General features: G+C 41.8%; 1 protein-coding gene across 1 annotated transcript in view; it reads right to left on the reverse strand.

Moving 5' to 3' along the window:
* The window catches only part of LOC104038634 (N-deacetylase and N-sulfotransferase 4), an 87,107-nt gene that overhangs the window by 12,232 nt on the left and 49,788 nt on the right, over positions 1-25,087 (reverse strand). The window contains exons 6-7 of the mRNA XM_009493063.2: positions 2,056-2,238; positions 179-275 (exon numbers count right to left, since the gene is read on the reverse strand). Of these exons, the coding sequence (XP_009491338.1) occupies positions 179-275; positions 2,056-2,238 (280 nt within the window). The remainder of the gene's footprint in view (positions 1-178; positions 276-2,055; positions 2,239-25,087) is intronic.

Below are 25,087 nucleotides of genomic sequence, written 5' to 3' on the forward strand. Positions count from 1 at the left end.
TTTTACTATACAAACAGTTGTCCCTTTCTGTTGGCAGTGAAGGAGCTGCTATCTGAATCCCATAGGGATCGGGAGTGCACCATCGCTATAGTAGGGAGTTGGCTTCAGTTTACAGGACACAAATACACAGATACAAAACTGGGGGGCTAGCTTTGGTTACAAATTCATTACTTCTTACCTGTTTTCTGGGGTCCTATCACAAGAAATTTGGGTAGGTGGTCACAAGTTTTGTCTCTGGACCAAATATCCCTGTGTCGTTTATCATCACACGGATTCTGAAGAAGAAAAGGCGGTTGTGTACGTCACACTGGGCGTATCCTAAATGTTTGCATACATGCAAGTCTTTGCAGGATCTAAATGTTATGCACTAATGCCAGAGCCTTACACTAAGTAGTAAAATCCCATGTTTCCTCATAAGAATTTACTCTTGACAGATATTGAGCACTCTGGTACGGATCCATGGAAGCATTCAGGTACACAGGGACCAAACTCCTAGGTATCCTTCAGGACCAATCCTTCCAGGGGTCCCAGTGAAGTCAATAACGCCACACAGTTGTGCAAATCCTGGAAGGATTGGTGTCAAAATCCACACCCTGTGAGACGACCTCATTCCCTCCTCCCCATTAGTCAGGCTCATTTCATAAACTCCGAGCCCATAGGCACGTAGGTAGGCACGTATGTGGTCCCTTTGACTAAAATTTAATCTGTATATAATGGTTTTGCATGACTGAGGATTAAGTTCAGTCATTAGAAAAAAAGAAAAGAAAGAAGAAAAAAAAGATTAAAACATTGATTTAATCAAGTTTTCATTTGAGGTTAAAATGGAAGCCTCTGTTTGAATAGCTTCAAGGCATTACTTACTTAGGTGACAAAATGGTTTCAGATGCATAGGACTTAGTGCCAATTTTAATTTACATAAGCACCCCAAAGGAAGGACAAAATAGAAATGTAGGATATTATTCATCTCCTTATCTTTCTACTACCTATGAATGCAAAATAAAAATGTGTGAACAACAGACCCCACAGAAAAGGTTAGGATTGGCTGCTCTTTAAAGCAGTTATCATATAGATACTGCTTTTGCATAGTATTGGCTGGTAATAGAAGATACAGTTTGCTAGTGGATAAAGTTAACAAAATATAATGAAGAAAATCATTAACTGATGTGAATCGCTGCAGCTACGCTAAACTCAATGGAAATATCATAGCTTTGTACTTCTTTTGCATCTGGGCTAAAAATAATAGGGAAATTTTCTGCTCTTTTTTGCCAGTGTAAGCCCAAAATAACTGCACAGGTCTCCACGGTGTCACTCTGGATTTATGCCTGCATAGCTAAAAGCACAGCGTGGCACATCATATTCTGAATAAGAGAAGAGCCAGATATGTGTAACAATGATTAGAAAATTACAGTGGTGAGATTACAAACAGCACTATTGTGCATTTGAAACAGAGATAGAAAATAGTCAGTCTGTGGGAAACCTTTTTCCATTCTTAAAATTGCTGCCCATTCTGCGTTTGCCGCGCTGACCCCTCCCGCCCTCCCTTTTCCTCGCTGTTTCATTGATGGGCGTTCAGATGGTGGGAAATCCTCCTTGAAGTCATCCAACATTAGTGATTCTGGTGGGAAATCCTCCTTGTAGCTGCGGTGATCCAACATTAGTGATTCCCCGTTAAGGGCTGCAATGAATCTGCATCGTTTGCCTTGAGATAGCTCTCGCTATTGGCTGGCCATGGGCATCTTACCGATAGTGCAACACGATTAGTTAACACAACGTGATGCATCAGCAAAACTATGGACAGGAGGGACGGGAACAGAAGCTTTCTCCCACATAAATGGCCATTAGGTGCTTTTAGCGTGCCTGATTGGGGTGAGTGGAAGCTAAGCCATTTCTAGTCAAAAGCAATGGTCTCTCAAGAAAATATAAATAATCTAAGAAGGCATGCAGGAAGAAATAACGTATCTGAATGTGAAGTGGGATTTTTTTTTTTTTTACAAGAGAAGATTCTTGTTTCAACAAGTGTTTTGTAATTGGAGGAGGAAAAGGATGTGACATTACCTGCCATAGAGGGTCCGTCTGCTCCGGGAAGAGCTCAAAGTACTTCTGAGCCAGCTGAACTGGGGGCAGCGTCTGCAGTTTCAGGTTAGTCGAGCTCTTCACAAAGTTGGCCAGGTTGGCAAAGGTGTACAAGCCCAGGCGGTCATTCCCGTAATTAGACAAATGGGTCATGAAGATGCTGATCTGGGAGGCAAGAGAAATCTTTCAGTTGCAGGACATCAGAAGATGGCAGCTGGAAGGGCAGGCACGGGGGCTCCCGGGAGCTTTGCTGAACCCTCTCTCCCCCACCCAAAACCAAAAGAAGATGCTGAAAATGTTAAACACGTTGCACTTCCTAGCCCCTCTGTGAGGGTCAGATCTCCAAACTCGTCACGTATGCGCCATTTCTTTAAAATCCCCCTTATCTGAAGTGATGCATCACTCACGGGCTCCCCAGGGACTGGCATTCAGGAGATGCTTTCAGAGATTTTTTTTTTATTCTTCTGTTTTGACTTCTTTTTACAAACAACATAAAAAATGGCTTCTTGCATGCTTCCTGTTTACTTCACTGTTCCCCATCCCTGGACAGGCATCCGGGAGGCAGGGGTGTACGTGACCCCTCAGTTAGGAGTCCCCAGCACCCCGGCACCGTGGGAGCCAGCTCTCCGCTCCTTGGACATGTAGGCAAAGCTTAATTTCAGCGCTGTGCTTGATGGAATTAACTTGAAAATCTGCCTGATACGCTGTCTCCTCCAAATGCAGGGTTGGCTAGTTTGTTTCAAATGGCATGGCTGTAAGAAGGTGAATAAGTTCTGAAATGTAAAAGTTTCAAGCCTTTGTGAATGATGGTATCTCAGCTAAGTATCGCTGTCATTGTTTTCTCCTTAAAGCCAATATAACTTCTGCCTTTTTTTCAGCCTTACTGTAGTTCTCCTTTACATGGCCACTGCTTTGTAGACCTCATAATTTCTTTCAGAGGGATAAAGAGAATTTGTAAGAATAATGTGAAGAATATATTTCCCAGTATTTTCTTTACATGAGGCAATTAAATTCAGTTTTGACAGCTGCAAAGGCCTGGTTTATCTATAGATTTTCATTATTTAGTTTTATGAAGATTTTATCAAACCGAGTGTTCGTACTTGACTGTTTCACTCAGTACACAGGCCTAAGACAGGATGCACAATGACTGTGGAATTTAATTACACTGTTATCAAGAAGTAACATACTAGCGGTAACTGAACAGTGTATATTTTTCTTCTTTTTCAGCACCGTCTCTAAAGTTGACAATCAATAGATCACAGATCTATTGCAGATTGCAAAAAGTACAAATTCACTAAAGTGCCCACAGCAATTAAGCAGAACAGCATGGCAGGCAGCGCACTTCTTAATAATGAAATCACGCGTCAAGGAGGCTTTGACGTGAAGTAAAAAATTAGAGGTATAATGTCGGTAGCAGCAAACTCCAGAAGATGGTGGTGGGAATTTTATCAGTTTTCTGTCCTGCCATAATGCAGGAAATTTCTGGAAAAGGAAAATAAAGCATCGGCTTTGTGAACTCAGTGATTGTTCTTGGTAAGACAAATACATCCGTAGCCGTAGGAATTTCCCTTTTCCCAAAGTTTTGTGCATCTACTGCAGCTATGAATTTCACAGGAGAGATGAAGAACCCACTCAAAGGCCGTATCTTCAGTGTTCTTACACATGAAATCCTCCTTCACGTGAAGTTTACAATACCGCCCTATAGGAAGGATGCATGGATGACCTTTACGGAAGCGCCCCTTCATGCCACACTGAACACCTGAGCCCGAGAGCAAAGCGCGGCCTTGATGACGAGAGGAAACCATGCTGAGCCGCAGGCGTTCGCAGGTGGAAGATGAGCCCTCCCCACGCGTTGCCAGTGTTTGATGTTCTTGTTTTACGCAGCCGGCTCACGTGCACCCCGTGAGACCACGGACAGGGATCCGTTCACCTTCAGGTTGGGCTGGGTGCAGAAAAGGGATGCAGGCTCAGCACTCCATCTCCTAGCCTCTTTGTGCCTGGTTTCGGTTAGGTAGCCGGTTTGTAAAGCCTCGGGAGGGCTTGGTGCCTGAAGACTGGCACGAGCAGTAGCCAGTCTGCTCGGCCACTTGCGCTACCTGCATTACCCAGCTAGGGTGCAGGGCTGTGGGTATAAGCGATGCATGTTTTGGGGGTCAGAAGCACCTGATGCCGAAGAGATTAGTCATCAGCAGTGAGGGCACCTGATTCACAGGTAAATTGCTTGTTTTGCAGATAGACAGCTACATCCAGGTAAGTCTCTTTTTGGATGATTAGGAATGGGAACTGACCGCACAGCTGGCGGCTGGGTGTGAGCTTATAAAGCGAAGTGCAGGCAGCAGAGAGGGGGCTGCAGGAGGTAGGCAGCATGTGTGCTATCCTCCTTGGAGAGCTGCAGCAGGAGATCTGGGTCTCCAGCACCCTGGGTGCATGCTCAGGTCAGGAAGCTTTTTTTTTTCTCTCCACTGTGTCTTGAGGGAAGCTGGGTATAGTTTGATTGATGGCTTGCACCACCCAGGCATGGGTGACGATGTTTAGGCTGCAGTCCTTTGAAGCCTGAAGCGTGTGTTAGATACGCTGGAGATGTTGAGGTGTATGCTGTCCTTGCTGGGGGTAGGCTATGGCTGGGAAACCAGTCGGGCTGTCCTGGCATCCTGGTCCCTGAGTTAGAGCCCTGGGAGCATGTGTCTCAGTGGGGTGGCAACCAGGCTCCCCAGCAGCTAAACTGGTGGGAATTAGTGAGTCTCAAAGCTTGGGGCCTTCACAATTAAAATGGCTGCAAAATCCTCAGGTGTTTCTCAGGAAGGTTGTTATCACTGATCCATGTGGCTTGGTCCTGCTGACTGTGAAGAGCTTTCCAAAACAAACAGCTGCTACCACCTGAAGATGAAGTTTACCCTTCATTGTGTTGCTGCTTTGTGGTCCCAGGCTTGAGCTCTAGCAGAAAAAAAACCGCTCCTGACAAAAATACTGTGTCCATAGCATGCCACGCTGTCCTGACTTTCAAAATAACCACAGGAGAAAAAGCCACAAGCTTTCCACTTCTACCATCTTGCTCTGCCAATATGGCACTTCTTTAAGCATCAGCCCACAATGTTTAAAAATGTGTCCATTAGTTTGTTAAATTATTGATAAGGCTTTTAGTACTTCTATAAGGTGAAGATGGATGGAGCTTAGGAGAAAGTGTCCCTTATGGCCCATCAGCAGTGTGTTTGCATGGTGCTCACTTTATTCCACAAGAGATAACTTATTCGTCACTTTTATTCTGTTCTGAGGCTCTGTTGAGCAAAGATTGGCAACTGTACAAGATCTTTTTTTCTGTCAGCTTGACTTTGTGGATTCCAGTGCCTATGCATTTTATGACTGAAAGCATTTGACGTAACTGGAGTGAACGCTAAAATTGCCCTGAACTTTGTGCGTATCCATATGTAATACCTCAGAAACTTAGAAGCAGGGTAATGCATCTTCTTTGGGTTTCCAGTCTACTGACCTTCCCCCCCCCCCCCCCCCAAAAAAAAACCCAAACAAAAAACCCAACACAAACATATCCTTTCTAATTTAGAGTTCAACTCCTCAAAATGTGACAAGTGCTTCCTGCAAACTATTTTAAAATGATGAAAAGGAAAACACTTGTAGGAAATGTTGATAGAGAATATCATCTTCTCTCTGAAGTGTTTTCTGATAAGTACTAAAGGGTCTGTCAATGACATTTAATATTGTTGCAGCAATTTAATGTTATTGTAGCAAATAAAGTATGCAAGTAAATCTACTTGCTCTTTTTGCTTTTTTACACTTGAATTTGAGATTTTTTTTTTAAATGTCAAAAGGTACTTATAGGAGATGGATATTAGCTTATTTTAAGAGTTTCATTAGGCTGCTGTCCAATCCAAAAGATCCAATTGATCACTCTTTACGGAGTCAAAAGATTTTGGATATCTCTCTTGATCTTTTTTGAAATGGAAAAACCCCAAATATGATGCATTATACATGGGATAAAACCATATCTAATTCTATCCAAATCAGCTGAGACAAAAGGAGGTGGGTATTAACTGTTCACGTTTACAGCATGGATGGACATGAAAGTTTGTTTTCATGCTGATGCACAATCTGTAGAAAATGCAATAGTCTAGAAATGTGCTGAGCTAGCATAATGCTTCTGCATGCCTCGAGGCTGGCGCAGGGATACACAGCGCCGTTACACCGCTTTGTCGTGCTGTTTTGGTGGACCCAAAAAGGCTTCAGAACCAGCCTTGAGGGCAAGAGTGAGGAAACCATGGAAAGCCAAGGACCGTCCCCTCCCGCAGCGCTCTGAGCAAAATTGGTGAATTAAAGAGAAAGAGCCTTGTTTTCCTACTTTCTATGACAAAAAGTAAGCTACAGCCCACAGACTGACACTAACCAGCAGGCAGCACTGCATCAAGGTAGGGATAATGTTTTTAGGAGGGAGGGAGGGTGCTGCTCTGCGCAACGGTGTGGTACAAAGGCAATAAATTGTTTCAAATTCCTGAGGCTGGGGAAAGGGCTCTGGCTGCCTTGCATTACTCTTAAGGTTAAACTAGCATAAGCAATGTGTGGTACACAAATGTGCAAGAGGCACTGAGTCACATCCCTTTCTGTCACTAGGCGATCTATAGCCAACACGCGACGGGCAACGAGGTGGGTTGTGTGTTGCTTTGGCCCCGGTCACGTTCCCCCGTTGGTGCCAGAACACAGACACTGCAGGACAGCAGTGTTCAAATGATGCTGTAGTTTGTGCTGATGCAGTATCTTACTAGCTTTGGCAATATATGTCTCCCTCTGTCCTGGTTGCTGTGATCTCTCATATTCTGAGAGGCGTGAAGGCAAAGAATGCTGAAGGTGTAGGTAGGAAAACTTCCTTTTTCCTTTCTTCGCTCTTTCTGCCATCCACCCTCTGATCCAGATCTCAGTCACTGCCTCCATCTCGTACCCTGTAATCACTTTCCCTTTTCTGCAGCCAATGTCCTTTTGTTTTGCTATTTTAAATTATTTTTTAATCCCTCATTTTATCGTTAAGAAACACCTACAGATTTTTAGCTATGGCTTTCAGACTTGCACAAAAAAGGGAATTCCGAGTTCTACATGTTGTTGGTGACAAAACTGGCACAGAGGGACGGTGTGATTTGCAAAGAATTAATCTCCCCCAGGGGAGCCTGCTGCTGGGCTGGCCTGCCCTCCCTAGGGTGACCCATGCAGCACTTTAGGAGCATCGTATTTATATCCATATTCAATGGGAATGAATGGAGAGCTGTGGCCCACAGACTGTGGAAATTGTGATTTTACGATCATAATGGGCTTTTTTTCTCCTGGTTTTTGTTGCCTGCTCTGTATTAACACTTCAGAGATGGTCTGCAATTTCTTTCTTCAAAAGAAAGAGGTGGGAGGAGAACAGTGGCCCTAAATTTCTCAGACCACCTGTGCAGCTAATATGCTATTCTGGTTGATAAATCATATTCTTTCCATTAGGTTGGGTGGGCAGGGGGAAAGAAAGGGTATTTTATACTTCCTCCACCTGACAGAATCCAACAGAAGCTATATCCTGCATCTGGCTATTTACCAGCTCCTCTGCTCCGAAGCCGTAATATTTGGTTAGCGACTTATTAACTAACCTGAACTAGTCACACCTATATGAGGTTGGTTGTAAACTAATGACAGCACCACCCCACCATTTTACTATCTGCTTCTTGTCTCCAGGGCTTTTTAAAATTAGTTACACCCAGAAATTCTAGGTATACAGCATATTCTCTATATGTAATGTTTGTATATACATGCTTGTGTTATATACATAAAATGAAACCTAGATTAGCTAGTAGAGGAAAAATAAAGGGCTTGTTTCAAAATTATTGGCATATAAACCATGTTAGATCTGCTTGAAGTGCCCTGAGACTGCACTCTACTCAGAGTTAGATGGTGCTATGTACCTATTAATGGAGAATATAGAGGTTTATTTCCTCCTGTAAGTGCCAAACCTAGTACAGTATTAACTAAAAGCACTTGATTTTGGACAAAAGTTAGCTACCTTGTCTCTGGAGGGCACTAGGATGCTAGTCTACTCTAAGACTGGAAAACATATTTGTCTCTTTTGGGAGGATGATCCCAGAGAACTGCAAACCACTGTAGATCCTGCAGTGTGGATATAGCTTTAAAGAGAAGTTTGCAAAAAGTGTTGAACTCTAGTGGGATTTTCAGACTGGCTGGGTGACCTACATAGAATCATAGAATCTTTTAGGTTGGAAAAGACCTTTAAGATCATCCAGTCCAACCATTAACCTAACACTGCCAAGTCCACCACTAAACCAATTAAGGGGAGAGTAGCAATTTCGTGTTTCCTGGGTTGGTGGCTGGATTATTTATAATGAAAGTAAAAACTAGGAATCATTAAGATTGGAAAGGACCTCTAAGAGCATCCGTCCAACCGTCAACCCAACACCCCCATGCCCACTAAGCCATGTCCCAAAGTGCCACGTCTGCCTGTTTTTTGAACACTTCCAGGGATGGGGACTCCACCACCTCTCTGGGCAGCCTGTTCCAATGCTTGACTACCCTTTCTGTGAAGAAATTTTTCTTAATATCCAACCTAAACCTCCCCTGGCGCAGCTTGAGCCCATTTCCTCTCGTCCTATTGCTAACTACTTGGGAGACCATCATGCTAGCAGTAGCCAGGTGGCTATGAAGATCCTGTTAGCCACTTAGCTGTGCTTTCAGAGGCTTAGATTCCTTACTATATGTGACACCAGGAACACAAATATTCTGAAGGTCAAAGGGTAAAAGTGACTTCCAGAACCAGGACTTATTTGCTTTTAAAACTCTATCCTTTGTGTGTGCATTTGTTTACTGCAGGATTTAGTTTATGCTACACATGCAGCTTTGAATGCAGGAGTGTTTGACATTTCACTTCAAAGCTGGTGCCTTTGGATGACTGAGGGTAAGCCCTACCCTCAGCTGGTGTGAATCCCTCCAGCCTGAGTGAAATCTGCACATTTGTGCAATAATAAATAAGGCTGCCTTCTCTGTGTTCCCCAGGAGCCTGTGCTCCATAGCTACCAATGTCCTTGCCATCTATCCTAGTGAATTAAAACAATTGTGAAATTAGCACAAAGCTTCTGGTTTCTCCTGGAGAATAATATATGCCTACATGCTAGAACAGAAATTCCTGGAAGGACTGTTAGTGCTCTAGCTTCCAGCTGAAGTGTAACCCGACCAGTCTCACTGGTGTACCTGGCCAGTCTCAAGGATGGCTATCCAACATTGGGAATCTGGCTGATACTGGCTGATACCTTTATGTTGATACTTCAAACTATGCCTGTCCATCGATCTAGCGCCTGCAAGGAAAAAATTAAATTACAAAATTACGTGTAAATGTGCTCCACCTCATCTTCTCAGCCATTCAATAATTAAATAGGCTCAATGTTCCCCTTTAGGTCCTGTTCCCCTGCTTGTCCTTTGGCCCTGCCCCATTGCTGGAAAGCCCAGGAGTGGAGATGGGTCTTGTGTGTGAATCCTGCTCCTCTAAGAGGAACTTGTTGCTTGCTGTCTTTAACAACTCTTTTCCTTGCTTCTGCACCTCTTAAATAAAATTTGCAGGAAGGGAGGAATTAATGCATGCAAAACAAACCAGGGGTATAGCTCAACCTTGTGCAAAACAAAGACATGGTGGGAAACATATGGTGCAGGCATCCTGTTCTTGTGGAGATGTGGTAGCATATTTACTGCTCTTCTCTGCTCCTCTCTTGTGTGACTGTTTCCCAGAAAACTTAATTTTGCTATTCCGCCTTTTTCCATTGTGCTCAGAAAATGCTATACAGTTGCTCCAAGAGCAAACTCTCATAATTGGATCTAGATGGCAGCATGTTGTATTTCCGAATGTGTAAATGGGATGTCATGGCTGAGAAATGCAAAACCGTCAAGTGTCCATTTACTAATACCAAGTAGCTCTATGCTAGGCTGACCACAGAAATACCTCTTTCAGTTTCGAGTGTTTAATATATTTCGCATCCTGACAGCCTTCTATTATGGATTACAGACTTTTCTTGTACCTTATGAGCCAGAGCCCCATTCACTGATAATGAATCCCAGCACACGCGGGCCCTTAATGCAGCTGTTTGTGCAGCAGCACAAAAAGGAAGCTGGGAGTGAGATTTTTGTGTTGACAAAGCACTAATTTTAATAATGACAAATTGTTTCTCTAGAATTCAGCGCTATTCATATTCATGACCTTTCTGCTACTGAGGCAAAATCATTTATAAGCCTGAAAATCGCTTTTTTACTTTTGCTCTATTTCCACTCCGCACATCTTTTTATATTTCAGCATTCTTGACAGGATAATCAAATATTTTCCAAACACGATATCTCTAAAGAAAGCAACAAAGGCAGTGTTTGGAAAGAAACATTTTTGACTTTGATTGAAGGGGAAACAAAAATGTTGAATGGCGTTTTATTTCCCATGCCCATATTCAGTGCGGTGTCTGTATTCCACCCAAAGTGCTCCCAGCGACGGGAGGGGAAGCTGCTGTTGATCAACGGTGGTACGTGGCCTTGGGACAGCTATATAAATGCTGAAGTGCATCTATGTTGTTTTAACATTCCCTATTCAAAGAGCAAAATTGTTTCTCATTTACTCAGGAATGCTTTCTACTTTTCCATTATTTAGTTGGTATGATTAAATGAATTCTTTATTATTGACAGAAAAATCCTGTTTGTTGTTCCTTTCCCTATGAGAATAAAATTGCTACATTTGTTTTATTTTTATTTTCTCATATTTACCCAAGTCTCACTTCTAAAATAAAGGCTAAATCATGACCACATTCCAACCCATTATACACATCTTGCATACCCCTGATGCGTGGGGTCCTAGATGAAGAAAGCTAGTTAGGAGCTTCCACTGCATTAGTTATATATATTTTTAAAGCCTGTAATTAAAAGTGGGTTGGTTTTTTTTTTTTTTACTGTTAGGGCATGCTTTCAGAGCCTGTGAAAAAATAACTGCTGCTGTTGATGACTTTATGCAATCAGTGTGTAGCTGCATTAGGGTGGAAAAACTAAATGGGTTTTTTTATGTCTGTTCATTTGTCACACTTGTATAAGTGATCAGCAGTACATCTAATTGTGACCAAAGTTTAATGAATTCTGTACAAATGTGGTGCTACCAGTTACATCTGTGGGCCCCATGAAGTCTTAGCAGAAGTCTGGAGCTGTTCAATCCTCCAGTTATAAGCAAATATTTTCATTTTTAAGTGAAATTCATGATACAGGAATTTGTTTGGTTGCCATCTGTGTTTTCTCATTGAAAAGACTTCCTTAGACTATAAACTTCCTCTAAAAAAAAAAAAAAATCTATTCAGTTCAGACTCAAGAATAAACCCAACTTCAAATTACACAAATGAACCAGATGAAAACTGATTGGGGTACTCTTGTCTTAAGTCAGATTTGTACACCAACTATTTCTGACAGAATAATAAAAGTATCATCAAAGATACAGCTCTGAGAAGCCTCAGATGCTTTTGGTCTTCAGTTTTCAAAGATGATCAAAGCAGTTTGTGTAAGGAGATAGCTATCAATAACCCTTTTCCTTGACGGTATATGGTGCATGCTCCTTGTTAACTTCTGTCAAGCAACTACAAAATACTGGTCGAGGCTGTCAACCTCTTTAGTCATAATCCTCTGCAGATATAAATCAGTTCAGCTTCAATTATTTTGTGCCAATGAATAATGCGAGTATTCCTTGGCATCGGTTTATGATACCAAATTGCATCCCACTCTGGCTGCATCTACAGAAAATCGTGAAGCTTTCTCTATTACTGCACTGAAATAATGATAGTTCTCCCTTACTCTTCTTAAGGTCGCAAACACAGTGCTGACAGTACCGCTGTCACAGCGGGAGGGCTGGCCTGAGCTGAGGGGTGAATGACCACCATGGGCTAGCACTAGTCCAAGGTCCTCTGCAGTGCCCTTGAGTGGTGCACCATAAGCAGTGCTGTCTTACAAGCCTTGTATTTATCACAGCCTGGAAAAATACAAAAGTAATTCTAAATAATATACCATGCCTCCCCTGTGTATGTGGGTAAAGTAAAATTTTTGCTTTTGGGTCTGTGGGAGTGAAATAATGACAGCATTGAACATTTGGGCCCATTACTACAGGACAGACCTTGAGGTGCTGGAGCGTGTCCAGAGAAGGGCAACGAAGCTGGGGAAGGGTCTGGAGCACAGGCCTTATGAGGAGCGGCTGAGGGAACTGGGGTGGTTTGGTCTGGAGAAAAGGCAGCTCAGGAGGGACATTATTGCTCTCTACAACTACCTGAAAGGAGGGTGTAGTGAGGTGGGAGTTGGCCTCTTTTTCCAAGTAACAAGTGATAGGCTGAGAGGAAATGGCCTAAAGTTGTGCCAGGGGAGGTTTAGGTTGGATATTAGGGAAAATTTCTTCACAGAAAGGGTAGTCAAGCATTGGAACAGGCTGCTCAGAGAGGTGGTGGAGTCCCCATCCCTGGAGGTATTTTAAAGTTGTGGCACTTAGGGACGTGGTTTAGTGGTGGACTTGGCAGTGTTAGGTTTACAGTTGGACTTGATGCTCTTAAGGGTCTTTTCATAAACATAAATGATTTTATGGAAATATGTTACTCGGATATAGTTTCTAAGATCCAAGAAGGAACAGATACACCAACTGGAAGGGGGGGATGCCGGGCACTTACAAGAAATCTTATGGCTGTCTCCTCTTTAGGACCAGTATGTCCTGTGCTGCAGACAGCCTGATCCTTGGCGCTGCATCATTTTGCTGAGTCTCAGGTCCAGGCAAAAGCTGGACCTAAACCTCTCATGGGGATGACAGGGGGATGGTGGTGATTAGTGCTGCCCAGCAGCCACGATGAGGAGGGGAAAGAGCCACGGGTCAGCCCTGTTCTTCGTGCAGGAGAGCAGGCTGGCATGGGCTGGGGACAGAGGAAAGCCCCACGTTTGAGGACTGAATGTTGCAGCTTAAGCAAGCAACTGCCATCAGCTTATATACCTTGGATTTGTCTTCAGCAGCCCCGGCAGAGAGCTGTTTGGGTGGGAGGTGGGGACAGCCCTACCTCATCCTGTGGAGACAGGGCAGCCCCTCACCCTGGCCTATTGCCCGCTTGTCTGCATGAAGTCGACTCTGCAGTGGGGCGTAGCTGCCGGCATCCATGGAGCTCCTGCTTTTATTTCTTAGCTGCCATTTCCCAGGTGAGAGCGACTGTGCACAGCCGGATATGTCACAAACTCTGCTCTGCAACACGGAGCAGGGATAGAATCATAGAGTTGTTTAGGTTGGAAAAGACCATAGAGGACAAGGGACATCAGGGTAAGGGTTGTGAGTGACATTAAAACCCAGCAGTTAAATCAAGTGCTGGACTGGATGTGGATGAAAATATTTTGCTCAGCATTGCACACACGTGTATGGGGAGACCACAGATAATATCCGAGTGCCCAGGCTGGAGCCGTGGCCATCAATCAGCGTGCAGGCATCGCTGCTTCTACCCTCACCGAGTTTTCCCACTGCTTGGCCTTATTTCTAGGGAAGGGTCAGCTTTTCTCTCTCATTTGTGCATGCTTGCCCATAAATGCCTGATATCTAATTAAATAATGACATGTTTTAGTAGTGTGTAGATATTACAGATAATCCAGGAGAGATCGCTTTTTAGCGTGGATTAAATATCTTTGCAGCAAAACTAATTACTTTTCCAGAATTTCCAAAATATCTTATGGGGCCTCTTACTTGTGTGAGTGGAAAATTGTCAGAAAATTTCTTCCTGTTTCATTTTTATTTTAATGGAAGTAAACAGCGCTCTCATTACTTTGAGGAAATCTAAGTACGATGCTTATGTTTTAAGCAACATTAAACCTTAGTTATGTAGACCACAGAGGATACGATGAAATATAATTAAGAGAGAGTTTGCTCTACACATGTAGTACCTGCATGACTGTGATTCTTGGATAAGAGGAGGAGATGCTGCCACTCTGGAATCTGTGTAAAGAACTAGACAGCATTCAACTAGGGGAAGCCAACAGTGGTCAGGCTGCCAAACAGCTAATAACAGTGGTAATAAATATTTATGAATGCCGCATTTGAGCCAAGCTGTGTGCTTGACACCGCTCTCTCTGTGTACAGACTGCGGGTCACCTGGGAATGCTCCATCAAATTTCTCTCACCTGCAGTGACCTGGGGTTAAATTTTGTCATCTCACAGCTTGGAGATGTCCCTGGGCTGCTCTGGCAGGTTCTAGGGAAGACAGTATTTCTAGGCAGGAGGAAACTAGTCCCGAAGTAAACATGGACTTTAAGGTTGGCGGACTGACCCCCTTAAGAAACGGGACATTTGCTTGAGCATTGCAGGTGCATAACGCGCTGCTCAGGGGCCAGTCGGTGTTAACACCCGTAGAGGAAGCACCGTATTTCACAGATCGATGTTCAGTACAACAGGCAAAGATGCAAGCTGCCCTGTTCCCTTCAACAGGACTTCAGGAAGTTCAACAGTAGCCTGACCCAGTGCCAGAGCTATATTTATTTTTTTTTTCTTTTTAGCTGGATCTCTGGTCATTTTTCTCTCTATTTACCCTTCCAATCAATGAGTTAAAACATAATCCTCTGAGCCAGCTGAACTTTGGGAGAAATGTGCTCACCTATCTGCTAATTGCAAATAATGGTCAAAATGATTATTAGTTTGGATAAGACTCCATAAATGACTGATTCTCTGACATTTCTCTTTATAGATGTGCTTAAATTAAGATCTGGTTCTAACTGTGTTTTGAACGATGGAATCAATTATGTCTATTATCGTTAATACAGCACTTCATAGTCTCCAGGTAGAGGAAGGTAAAGTCTCTCAGAGCAATACTGACATTCCCTATGGAAATTACTGCCCAGGACCCTGCGTAGCACACAGAGTTGTAGAATAACTGTAAATCACCCCGTTTAAACTGAGCCCTCTTATAAAGACTGAGTAAAGGTTTTCACCAGGATACTTTCTTTCAAACTGCAAAGAAGGAAATGCCAGGCAACTTGATATAGATTTCAGAGACGCAGGAAATTTATCATGTGTTTTTATACCTGTTCTACTGTCATGTTGCTTTTCTTGCAGTTTTATGAAGACCTGACGGCTCTATGTTATAGAGTATTCATAAATGATGATTAATTAATCCATTTTGGTGGCTTACTCTGAGCAAACAAACCTCAGAGTTAATTTAATTCTCCACTCTTGGTTTTAGAAGAAAAAAAATACAGCATTTTCAGTTCACTAGAGGATATAATATTCTCAAATCAGCCGCTTTCCAATTAATTTTGAATGGTGAACACAGCAAGGAAATTTTGTTCTTGTCCATTTACTTCTATTAAGGATTCATTTTCAATAATCAGAGAATTCTGAGTCAGCTCATTTTTACCTTAAAGGCTTGCTCCTGACACTTTAATAAATTATCGTATGGTGTGTGCTCGAAGGTAACAGATTCTTTTTCTCTTTACCCAATAACCCTCTTGTTGACACACAGTCATTTATTACTATTTCTGCCATCACCTAACTTGCTGGGAAGTAATTCTGATAAAGTACCAAAATGCATGGTGTGGAGTATCAGCTTTCATAAAGAAGGAAGATGTCATGAAAGAAAGAAAGGAGATGTGTTATCCTTGAAATATTTTCTTCATGCTCTGAGTTTCGAGCTAATTAGGTTCTCAATATGCTGCTGAAGGCTTGAGTTTCCATGGGATAGTATTTTCCTATACCAGCTCTTTGCAGCTGGGGTAGCCTTGTGGGATGAAGGAAAAAAGAATGACTTACGAAGGGGGGAAAAAGATTCAAAAGCCTGAGCAAGGCTGGAGTGGATTTAATCATACACCTGGAGTTGGAAGATAAAAGTGGCTTCAAATTTTATGTTTGTATTATAATATTTCTATCATGTTATCAGTGCCTACAGGACTTCTAGTTGCAAAAGGAAATATCTTTAGGGGTAGGGGTGATTGTGCTGTAGATACAGGCACTTTTGTAGTGCGCTATCTTTCAAAACAAATGTATGTTGGTTGTATTGAACCTTAATACGTGCTGTGGCAGGAAGAAAACAGAAGTGTTTACGATGCCGAACGTGCATGGCATGTAAGTGTTTTTCTGAATAAAGAAGAGATCCGACCCCCTTCCTCGGGCAAAAGCTAATGTCTGTGTCCTGCAGTTACACTGCCTGCCCCGGCAGCACTGGCTGGGATGCCCCCGGGATGGCAGCCACACGGCCCCTCTACAGGGACGAGTGTCTGGCCGCTCTCTCCTGCTTCACTGCAACATTCACTTAATGCAGTAAAATGGCTTTTTACGTTGGCCTGGCAGGTTAATGGGCCCCGGTACAAAGAAGGTGGCGGCCCAACTCTCTCTTGTTTTTCATTTGATTTGGTATGTTTGTGAACATTAAGACAAATTCTGACGTAGCTAGTTAATAACAAAACTCCCTTTTAATTTGGTAGAGTGAACATATCCCGCTTGTCGTGTTGGGGAGGGACATGCCTGTCCCTATAGGCAGTAGCCTGCTAATTATGGCTCAACAAGTATTGACACTTTTGTAGTGCGGAAGTTGCTTGCTTTATTTTTCCTGTTCCCAAAATATGCTGGGATGCTCTGTTCACAGGGCCCTTAGTAGAACTGCATTATGAATTACTTTTGGATTGCAGTGTATTTCCTACAATGCCCAAGGTTATTTTTTTATTCTTTCTACAGCTATGCTCAGAGAAACAAAGCAAATAAAAAGAAAAATATTATTAACACTCAAGATGTTTCATAATAACACTCCCAAATCTCTCGTGGAAGGTATAAATTAACCCCTCTCTGCATTTACTTTTAATATTCTGAAGCAATAACGTGTGATTCTCATCTGGTTTTGTGATGAGTGAGAACAGGAAACAAGAACAAAATGTTCAAAGTACGACACATGTGGGACATGCAGAATCTAGACCTAACAGACTGGAGATGAACAATAACCCTTTATTTACGGTGAGAGTTTAAAAATGTAAATGCATTTAAGTGGCCTTCAAAATTAAGACCGTCCCATGACACTTACAAAGAATTTGCCTAGCTCTGCAACGTGTGGTCACGCCTTGTTCAAAGTTAGAATAATAATGTACCTTATTATGGACTGTCTGTAGCTTCTCTGGGTTGAGTTCAAAGTTACCTTTCAATCTCAAGTCTGATTTCACTCTCAACAACTGAATTCCCGCAGAAGCAGCTAATCTTCCTGCAATTCATATGCCACATTTCATCTCGGGTTAAAGCTTCTTAGGGATGTTTGATTGAAGTAGGAAGAGGAGTTTTAAAAAGTGTTTAACTTTTCCCTTTTTCTGCTACTTTGCTTTAAAAATGGCTACTTTTACTTTAAAAATGGCTTGATCTATCAGTTGCAAATATGTCTTATTTTGTTGGCTTTGCAGACAAAAAAAACCGTTTCGTGCAGGATATGCATGTGTCTCTAGGTACTATGTGGTCATGCAGGTATAGATCTAAAGAGATTTATGTATACGTACAAATAAAATGCAGGAATGGCCTGTGAAAGTTTTTTATGGTCTGACTATGAAAAAGGAGACAGTGGCAGGCTGAATTAAAACACCCCGTGAGAAGAAGGGGAAAGGAAGAGTTAGCCCAGCCAAGTTCACATGTGTAACACGGAGGAAAAGGAAGGAAGAGGAGGAAAGGAGAAGCATCTCATGAATTAAGACACTGCATATAAGTAACAATCTGATCTTTGGTAGGGATCTTCAATTTAACCACCTCTCGAGGGGTACCTGACCTTCTCGGTTCAGGCTACAGAAAACCTTAATTCACTGTGTTCAGCCGTGACCAGGACAGAGATGGGAACATCTTGAGATGGTGGGGGTCTCAAGTAGGTTTCTTTTTCTGCAAGCTTTCCCACTGTTTGAATGTGGCCAAAGATTGGGTCACACTTCGCAAGAAGCTTTGCCCTTGCATACACAGGAAGGTCTACAACTACTTTGGTTTCAGCATTAACCTGACACTGTCTCTCAGAAGGGGTCGGTGGCTGCAGACCTGAAATGGGGCTAGAGCGGAGCAGAAGATAGGAAGGGCGCTGCAGGAAAGGGGGTGCCACTATTAGGGGTTATCCATTAGCTTTTCAAGGTGAACAGGTAATGAGAAAAACATGCACCAGACTGGCAAGTAAATCTAATTCACTGACTACTCAACTGAGCAAGTGGGTCTTGCTGGTTCTTCTCAAAGCCTGATGGACTTATTTTTGCTTTAGTGTTAGACTGAGGTGCCTTTTGTGCTGTCACTTGCTGGCTTAATAAAAAGCTCTCTGGTTTAAAGAGGTTTTTTTTAGGAGAAATTACTGTCTCACTCTTGTTTGTAGGGGTGATAATATTTAGGGCTGTATTTATTAGCTTATCTTGGCTGTTAAATGTTTATGACTGTTCTTTATCGTCTGTGAAGCAGAGGAGTAAAGGAGACGAACTAGAAAACAGATACTGGAAGACCTTGCGGTTGCTGAAGATGTGATATATAGAACAATTTGTAAAAGCATGCTTTAAATATGTCAGAGCAGTTCTCAGGAGACTGGATGAAGGGCAGCGGTCAGAGAACATGGGCTGAACCCACTTAGTTTTGAGCCTGACATTTGGATGTGGAAAATCCTCCTTAAATTTAAACTCCAAAGGAGTTCCCTAACTTTTCTCATGAGAAATCTGCTTTTTGCTGCTGAAAGTATTTCAGTTTGGGAACTGTATGTTATGAATGTTTTTTTAATTATGAATTTTCACTGTTTAGATTTTGAAGGAAAGCAAGGGATTTGCTCTGTTCGTCCCATTTGCTCACTCCACCTCTTGCTCCGTGTTTGCTTATGATAGCAGATGATGTGACCACGAGTGTGCCTTAGAAAATATGTTGCTTTGATTGGCACATCAGAGCTTTCATACCAAAACTCTCTTTCAAAAGCAAGAAGGTACCTTAATGCAGGTTGATTTTAATGCCAGTTAACTTGTCTTTCTCTGCTGAGTATGTAAGAGACAGAAGTGCACGTAAAGTTGGTTAACATTGGATGGGAAGGTATTTTAAAAGAAAAAAAGCGGGGTGGGGGGGTAAAGAAAAGGACTGTGGTGCAGCACTGGTGAAGTGAACAAAGAGGAAGGGGGATTTTGCAAATATATTCTGGGAATGGATAAAGTTATTCTAAAGGGCAATTAAGCTAAGTAAATAATGTGAAGTAGAATGAAAAAAAAAGATGAAGATAACTGAATTGCTGAACTCCTTGGAATGCCATGAACTTCTTTATAGTTATGTAACCCAACAAAGCAAACATTTTAAAAAAAAAAAAATCTTTGAAAGCACCTCAAAACACTGCAAAAAGGTGGTGAAGAATTGGCAAGGTTTAGGAAGAGAGAAAAGGACATTATGCTGTTCAAAACAATTTAAGAAGTAAATAAATGAAAGTCTTAAGCTGTCTTTGGTTTTTTTCTGTTGAAGCAGAAAACCTAAATATTTTTTCACAAGGGATCAGGTTGCTACAATGCTGGTCAGAGCCAGAGAAAATGTTCGAGCACTTTTACGTGGCTGCGTAGTGTTATATTCAGATTAAGGACATGGTATTCTTCTTGTCTGATGTTCTTTGGTATTAAATTCCTGGCTTTGAAGATAAGTCTTGAGGAGTAACGTACTTTCTTGAGTAGTAATGTACTTTCTTAAGATCTAACTACAATTAATACGGACACATGTGCTGTTGCAGCACAGTGGTAAGAATCTTAGTCTGGCAAAAAGGTTTATTTTACCATCAAAATTGGATTAGGCACAAAAACAGTTTTGAAAAACTTTTTTTGCACTTTTGATTGATTGAAGTTTTGGATGTCTCTTTTTTTTTTTCCCCTCTTCTCTTGCTTATTTCTACTGACTGTGGTGGTTTTGCTGCTTTATTTTCACCGCTGACATGGAAGTGCTGATGATACGACTTTTAGGAGTTCTGCCCTAATTAGGATTTAGTGAATAACTGATATTTTTTAATGTTGTTTGTCAAACCATGAAGTAAATAACATCGATGGTGATAATAACATAACACTGAACATCTAGCCTTGGTCTGGCAAGGGAGAAAAAATATTTCAGTTGAATGTTTCATTGCTTTTCTTGTATCAAATAGTAAAGGAAAACTCCAAGAGCACAGTAATGTCTCATTTTCTGTCCCAAACTGTATGTGTATCTCTTATTTGTAAATACATCTGAAGCTTCTTGTTATTGTTCTAAGCCTCCAAATGAACGAAACCCTTCAGAGAGGAGCTAGACTGATACCTTTTGAAAGAGTTGCACTATTTAGGTTTGTTTCAAACCCAGTTTGTTCACTGAGACTTTTTCCACTAACTTTAATGAGCTTTGCTTTGAAGTGTTTATGCAAAGAATACGTACCCCAAACTCTAGACTCGAGCAGCCTTCTGCATTAGCTGCATCCTGGAAAGGTCTGGCTGGGATTCTTGTAACCCTCATTAAAACTCAAAGGAAAGTTGGTTTGATTTCTCTCTGTCTTGGTGGAATTTATCCCTTGTCTGCATACTACTAAATCATCTCTGCCAGACATGACTCATCTTTAGGATTCATAAATTAGAAAGTGAAAATATCTCTCTAAGCCACAGAGTATTCAGTAGAAGCCATTTAAAAAAAAAAAAATCCATCGGAAGATCCCCTTGACAATCTCTCTGCAAACTCTTTATCTTAATGCAATGTCACTTGGGCATTTTCTAATTTAACCATCTATGTGGTATTGCTTCATGGAAATGCAAACATTTTTGGTATATGAGCTTAATATCTGTTTGTAATACATTTGCTGAAATTGCTTACTCCAGCCTGAATAATGGATAGGGTTTCTGTAAACCACTTGCTTGTCAAGGCTCAGAGGGGAAAAGAGAGAATTTGCCAGTAGCCTTCATTGGCAGTGTGCTTTAAAGTTCGGAAAGGCTAGCAGATATTCAGGTCTTGCCTTTTTCAAGATTTAGTTGCAGGTTCCTTACCTCATGCAAAAACCTCATTATCTCCCACCTGCTCCCTGCAGAGGCCACTTGGTGAACTTCTCACATGTGAAGTTCATGGAATATATACTCACCAAAGAACTAGTGTTGCAGTCGATGTACTGCAATGTCAATGTTACTGCCTGCCCTTATCATTAAGAGAGTTGCAGTCTGACCCTAAATGAGCTGTAAATAAATTCTTCCTATCTGATACATTATTCCTATTTAGTAAATTTGCTTCCCCATGTTTAATTATTCTTGAAATGTGCTTCAGTAATCAAACTAATTGAAAAAATGTTTAATCAAAACTTGATTATTTAAGTTGCATTTCTACTTGCACTTCTTTGGGGGGATGAGATAAAAGATTATAAATGGATGTCATAACAGCCTGAGGAAACATGAACTTCTCTGTGCTATCTTTTACAACCCATCTTCGCTGCTGAAATCCTGTTAAAAACACAACTACAAATCAAGTCGCTGCTTTGTGCCTGGAAACCCTGGTCTACATCATCCAAGCGAGGCATTTTCCTGAACAAAGCAGGATCGTAGTGCAGATGCCATGCCCGTGCAACGAAAAGAACCATGATCTATTACTTGTTTTTTGACTCTGCTGGGGGCTGTTTCAGTTAGATGTAATTGAGCTGTTCAAGGTATTGATGCCAATGCAGAGAGAGCATTAGGTTGGTGGTTATAGGGTTGAGAAGCAGGGTTATAGGGTTGAAAAGTCCTCCCGGAAGCTGGCGTTGATGTTGACTTTGGTTCTGTTGTGCTTGGGCTGCTATTCATGCTAAAGTTTATTCATCCACTTATCATGCATCTGCATCTCTTCAGAACAGCTTGTGTCACCACTTACTCACAGACTTTCAGGTTTCTTTTTCTTTGCCCTGATATCTTAAGCTAGAAGGCCAGAAATAGCTGACTTTGTTTTTAGACAGCTAAATAGCTGTAATCCACAGCAAAAGGTGGTGCTGTGCTGATTTTAATCAAGGCACTGTGATTATTTCTAAAATTTGAAACAGTCTGAAAAAGACTGTCTTGAAGTGTGTGTGTGAAATCTGTAATAATTCTATTTACCAGAGAGTAAAGTATAGCTTTTCACTTCTGGAAGCCTTGCCTTGAAATAACTGTGGACATGAACTGTTCTCAGCTGTACTCTTGTCCTCCATAACTAATGAATATGTATGTTACTGGTTGGTGTAAAGGGACACCTGTCGGACTAGTAAGATGAAGCAGGGAAGCTGGTGCTGGATGGTGAAGGGAAAGAGGGGCCAAACTGTGCAGCACCTCTGCACTTTTTCAGCTAGTGTTGTTAGTCTACTTAATAAGCAATAGATTCACCTACATGTCTCTTCAACAAGGCAAACTGAAAGTGAGACAAGTTTCTTGGTTTTAGTGCTCCAGGTGGTTTGGTCATTTCCATGCAGCAGTAGGAGATACCTTACAGCAGCGATGCTTTGTGTGTAGGTGGGGGTATGAGATGTGGAGTGTGCTGCTCCTCTGTATCCGCTCACGGAGTAAGCTCATGCCTACATTGCTCCCACCACATAGAATTTCTGCACACATGGCTCAAAAATATAACAATTGTTTTGTGCATGTTTTTTCAAGTGTCTGAAATAGTGCGAGAACCTTTAGAGGTATGTTTTTATGCACGGCACTGGTAATATGTGTGCACACTCAAGGACGTAGAGCAAAAGAGTGGGAAGATGTGAGGATCGAAAGCCTGCTGGGAACAGTGTTGGAGGTCTGCAGAGAGCCAAAGCCAAAGCATCCTTGTCCGGACTGGCTTTTGGGAACACTCCCTAAAGTAAACCATCCTCAAAACCCAGATCCAGGGTTTTGATTTAGAGGAAACTAGGTAGCTGTCTCCAAAGAGAAGCCAGGAGCAAACAGACGCTTGTGCAATATGTGGGAGACCAGCCCTTATAATAGCTGCTTTGGGAAGATGTCGTTGAACTGCACAGCTCACTTTGTTTTCAGTTTAAAAAGTGTATTAGTAATTGTTTATGGGTTGGTTTGTTTTTATAGGGAAAGCATCTAGATTTTCAAGTATCTAAGCCAAAACGTTGTTCTGTATCACACCTAACACGGAATTGTTCCCCAACTGTTGCTAGGCTCGTCTACAGAAACACACCAATGTAAAAACTGGCAAAGGGAACAAAACCCACAGAAATGAGACGGGCAACAACCACAAACTTGCTCAAAACCCTCTTCTAACTTCTAGCCTACTTGATGAACAAGAAGGCACCTCATAAAATGATAATAAAATGATCATCTGCTGTAGTTGTAGAAAGGGCTCTGTGAAACCAGATATTCCTTTTTCTTTGGTTGGTTTTTTTGTTGTTCCCCTGTGGCTTTTCGAACCAGGCAGGGGTAGTGAATGATACCTCGCACCACAGGGCAAATAACTAGCTGCGTAAGGAGATTTCTAACCCAGTCTTGGACTCTGGAGTATGATTTTTTATGGTAAGAACACACATAATTTGTATGTAACTTCAGTTGTCACGGTAGCCTGGCAGCGCTGTCAGAGTGCATGTGTGTACGTTCTCTTTCCACAAGCAGAAATAGTTTTATACTGTCTGCACACTCCAGAAGAGCGCACGGCCTGTGTGGAGGGGTTCCCCTTTCCCCTCACTGGATGCACATAACTCGCAGTAATGCCGGTGGCAATTGTGCACACCCGCTTGAGACCAGAGCCTGAGACTTGTGCAACCACGTGGCAGTAGAATTAATAGGAACTACTCTATTTCTGTGAATCTCCTTCACACCAGGAAAGAGTCTGGTCAGTGTTTTTAAAGAGTAAATGCAAAATAGTTTTAAACAATATAAACAATGGTACAGGCAATCCCTTTGCTGCAATACTTGAAGTAGGATAGCTGCAACAATGTGTAAAGCAGCCTACGTGCTGGGGGGACGGTGCACTCTGATTAGGATTTTATTTAATGGATATGGTTTCTATCCATGAACTACATTAGGCATCTCATTCAATATGACTCAACAACAACATTTTAAATCATGGTTTTGAGAAAGACTTTACAATCCCAACAGTTGTTCTTTTCCATAATCCATTTGGAGATCACGTGCAGGTTTACACTGTACTGCTCGTGGTAAACCCCTGAATTGTGCTTTTGGTAAAGCCCTGAACTGCACAGGTTGATATCCAAATACTAAAGAAGCTTATTAATGAGCGGAGGTGTGTGAAAAGCTTCTAGGATGTGAGATGGGAAGTCTCTTGTTGCTATTCCAGTAGGCACTACTGCCAGATTGGAGAACGCATCACGTTCAAAGCATATTTTTTTATTCAACTGAATTTGTGATTGGCCAGTGGAAGAGGCACTCTGCTGATCCTTTTCAGAAGATACCACAGATTTTAGATACTAATCTGTAAACTTTTTCAAATTAACCACCGAAACACTACACCTTCTCTTACACTGAATAAAAGAAAAGTCTTCCCATTTGTTCATTTGTGTGCTGTCCAAGCTTGGTTTTTAAAAAAAGAAAAAGGGTGGATGAATATAGATGATTTTGTTTCCTACTCACACCAGTTTCCTTCTGAGATAAGGCTAGATTTTGCTTTTACTGTTGTCAGTCAGTGCATATTTCATTGGATAGTGTACCAACCTGACTTGAATGATGGTGGGGTTTGGTGGTATATCTTACTTCAGCTCACACATGATTAAATTATATTTCTTCCTGTCTGAATAAGCACTTATATTGGAACAAATTCATACTTAACTCAGAGTTAGGGAAGTGCACGTCAGTATTTCACTTGTGTCGCTTAGCTCAGTAAAATATCAGCTTTGATGAGGTAAAGATAGAAAATCATAAAAGTGGGAGGGGGGAATGAAACATTAACAGTACAGAAAAGCTGTTCTTTTCAAATACCACCCAATAATATATATTGCACTCTCAAGTTATTGGGAGCATAGCTTGGTCAAAACAATGACTTCACATACTGAAGAAAATCAAAGAAAATCTTCCCCCCACCACCACCCCCCCCTTTTCTTTGGAAGACTATCTT

Source organism: Pelecanus crispus, chromosome 4 (assembly GCF_030463565.1).
Source record: "Pelecanus crispus isolate bPelCri1 chromosome 4, bPelCri1.pri, whole genome shotgun sequence".
Classification (NCBI taxonomy): Eukaryota; Metazoa; Chordata; class Aves; order Pelecaniformes; family Pelecanidae; genus Pelecanus; species Pelecanus crispus.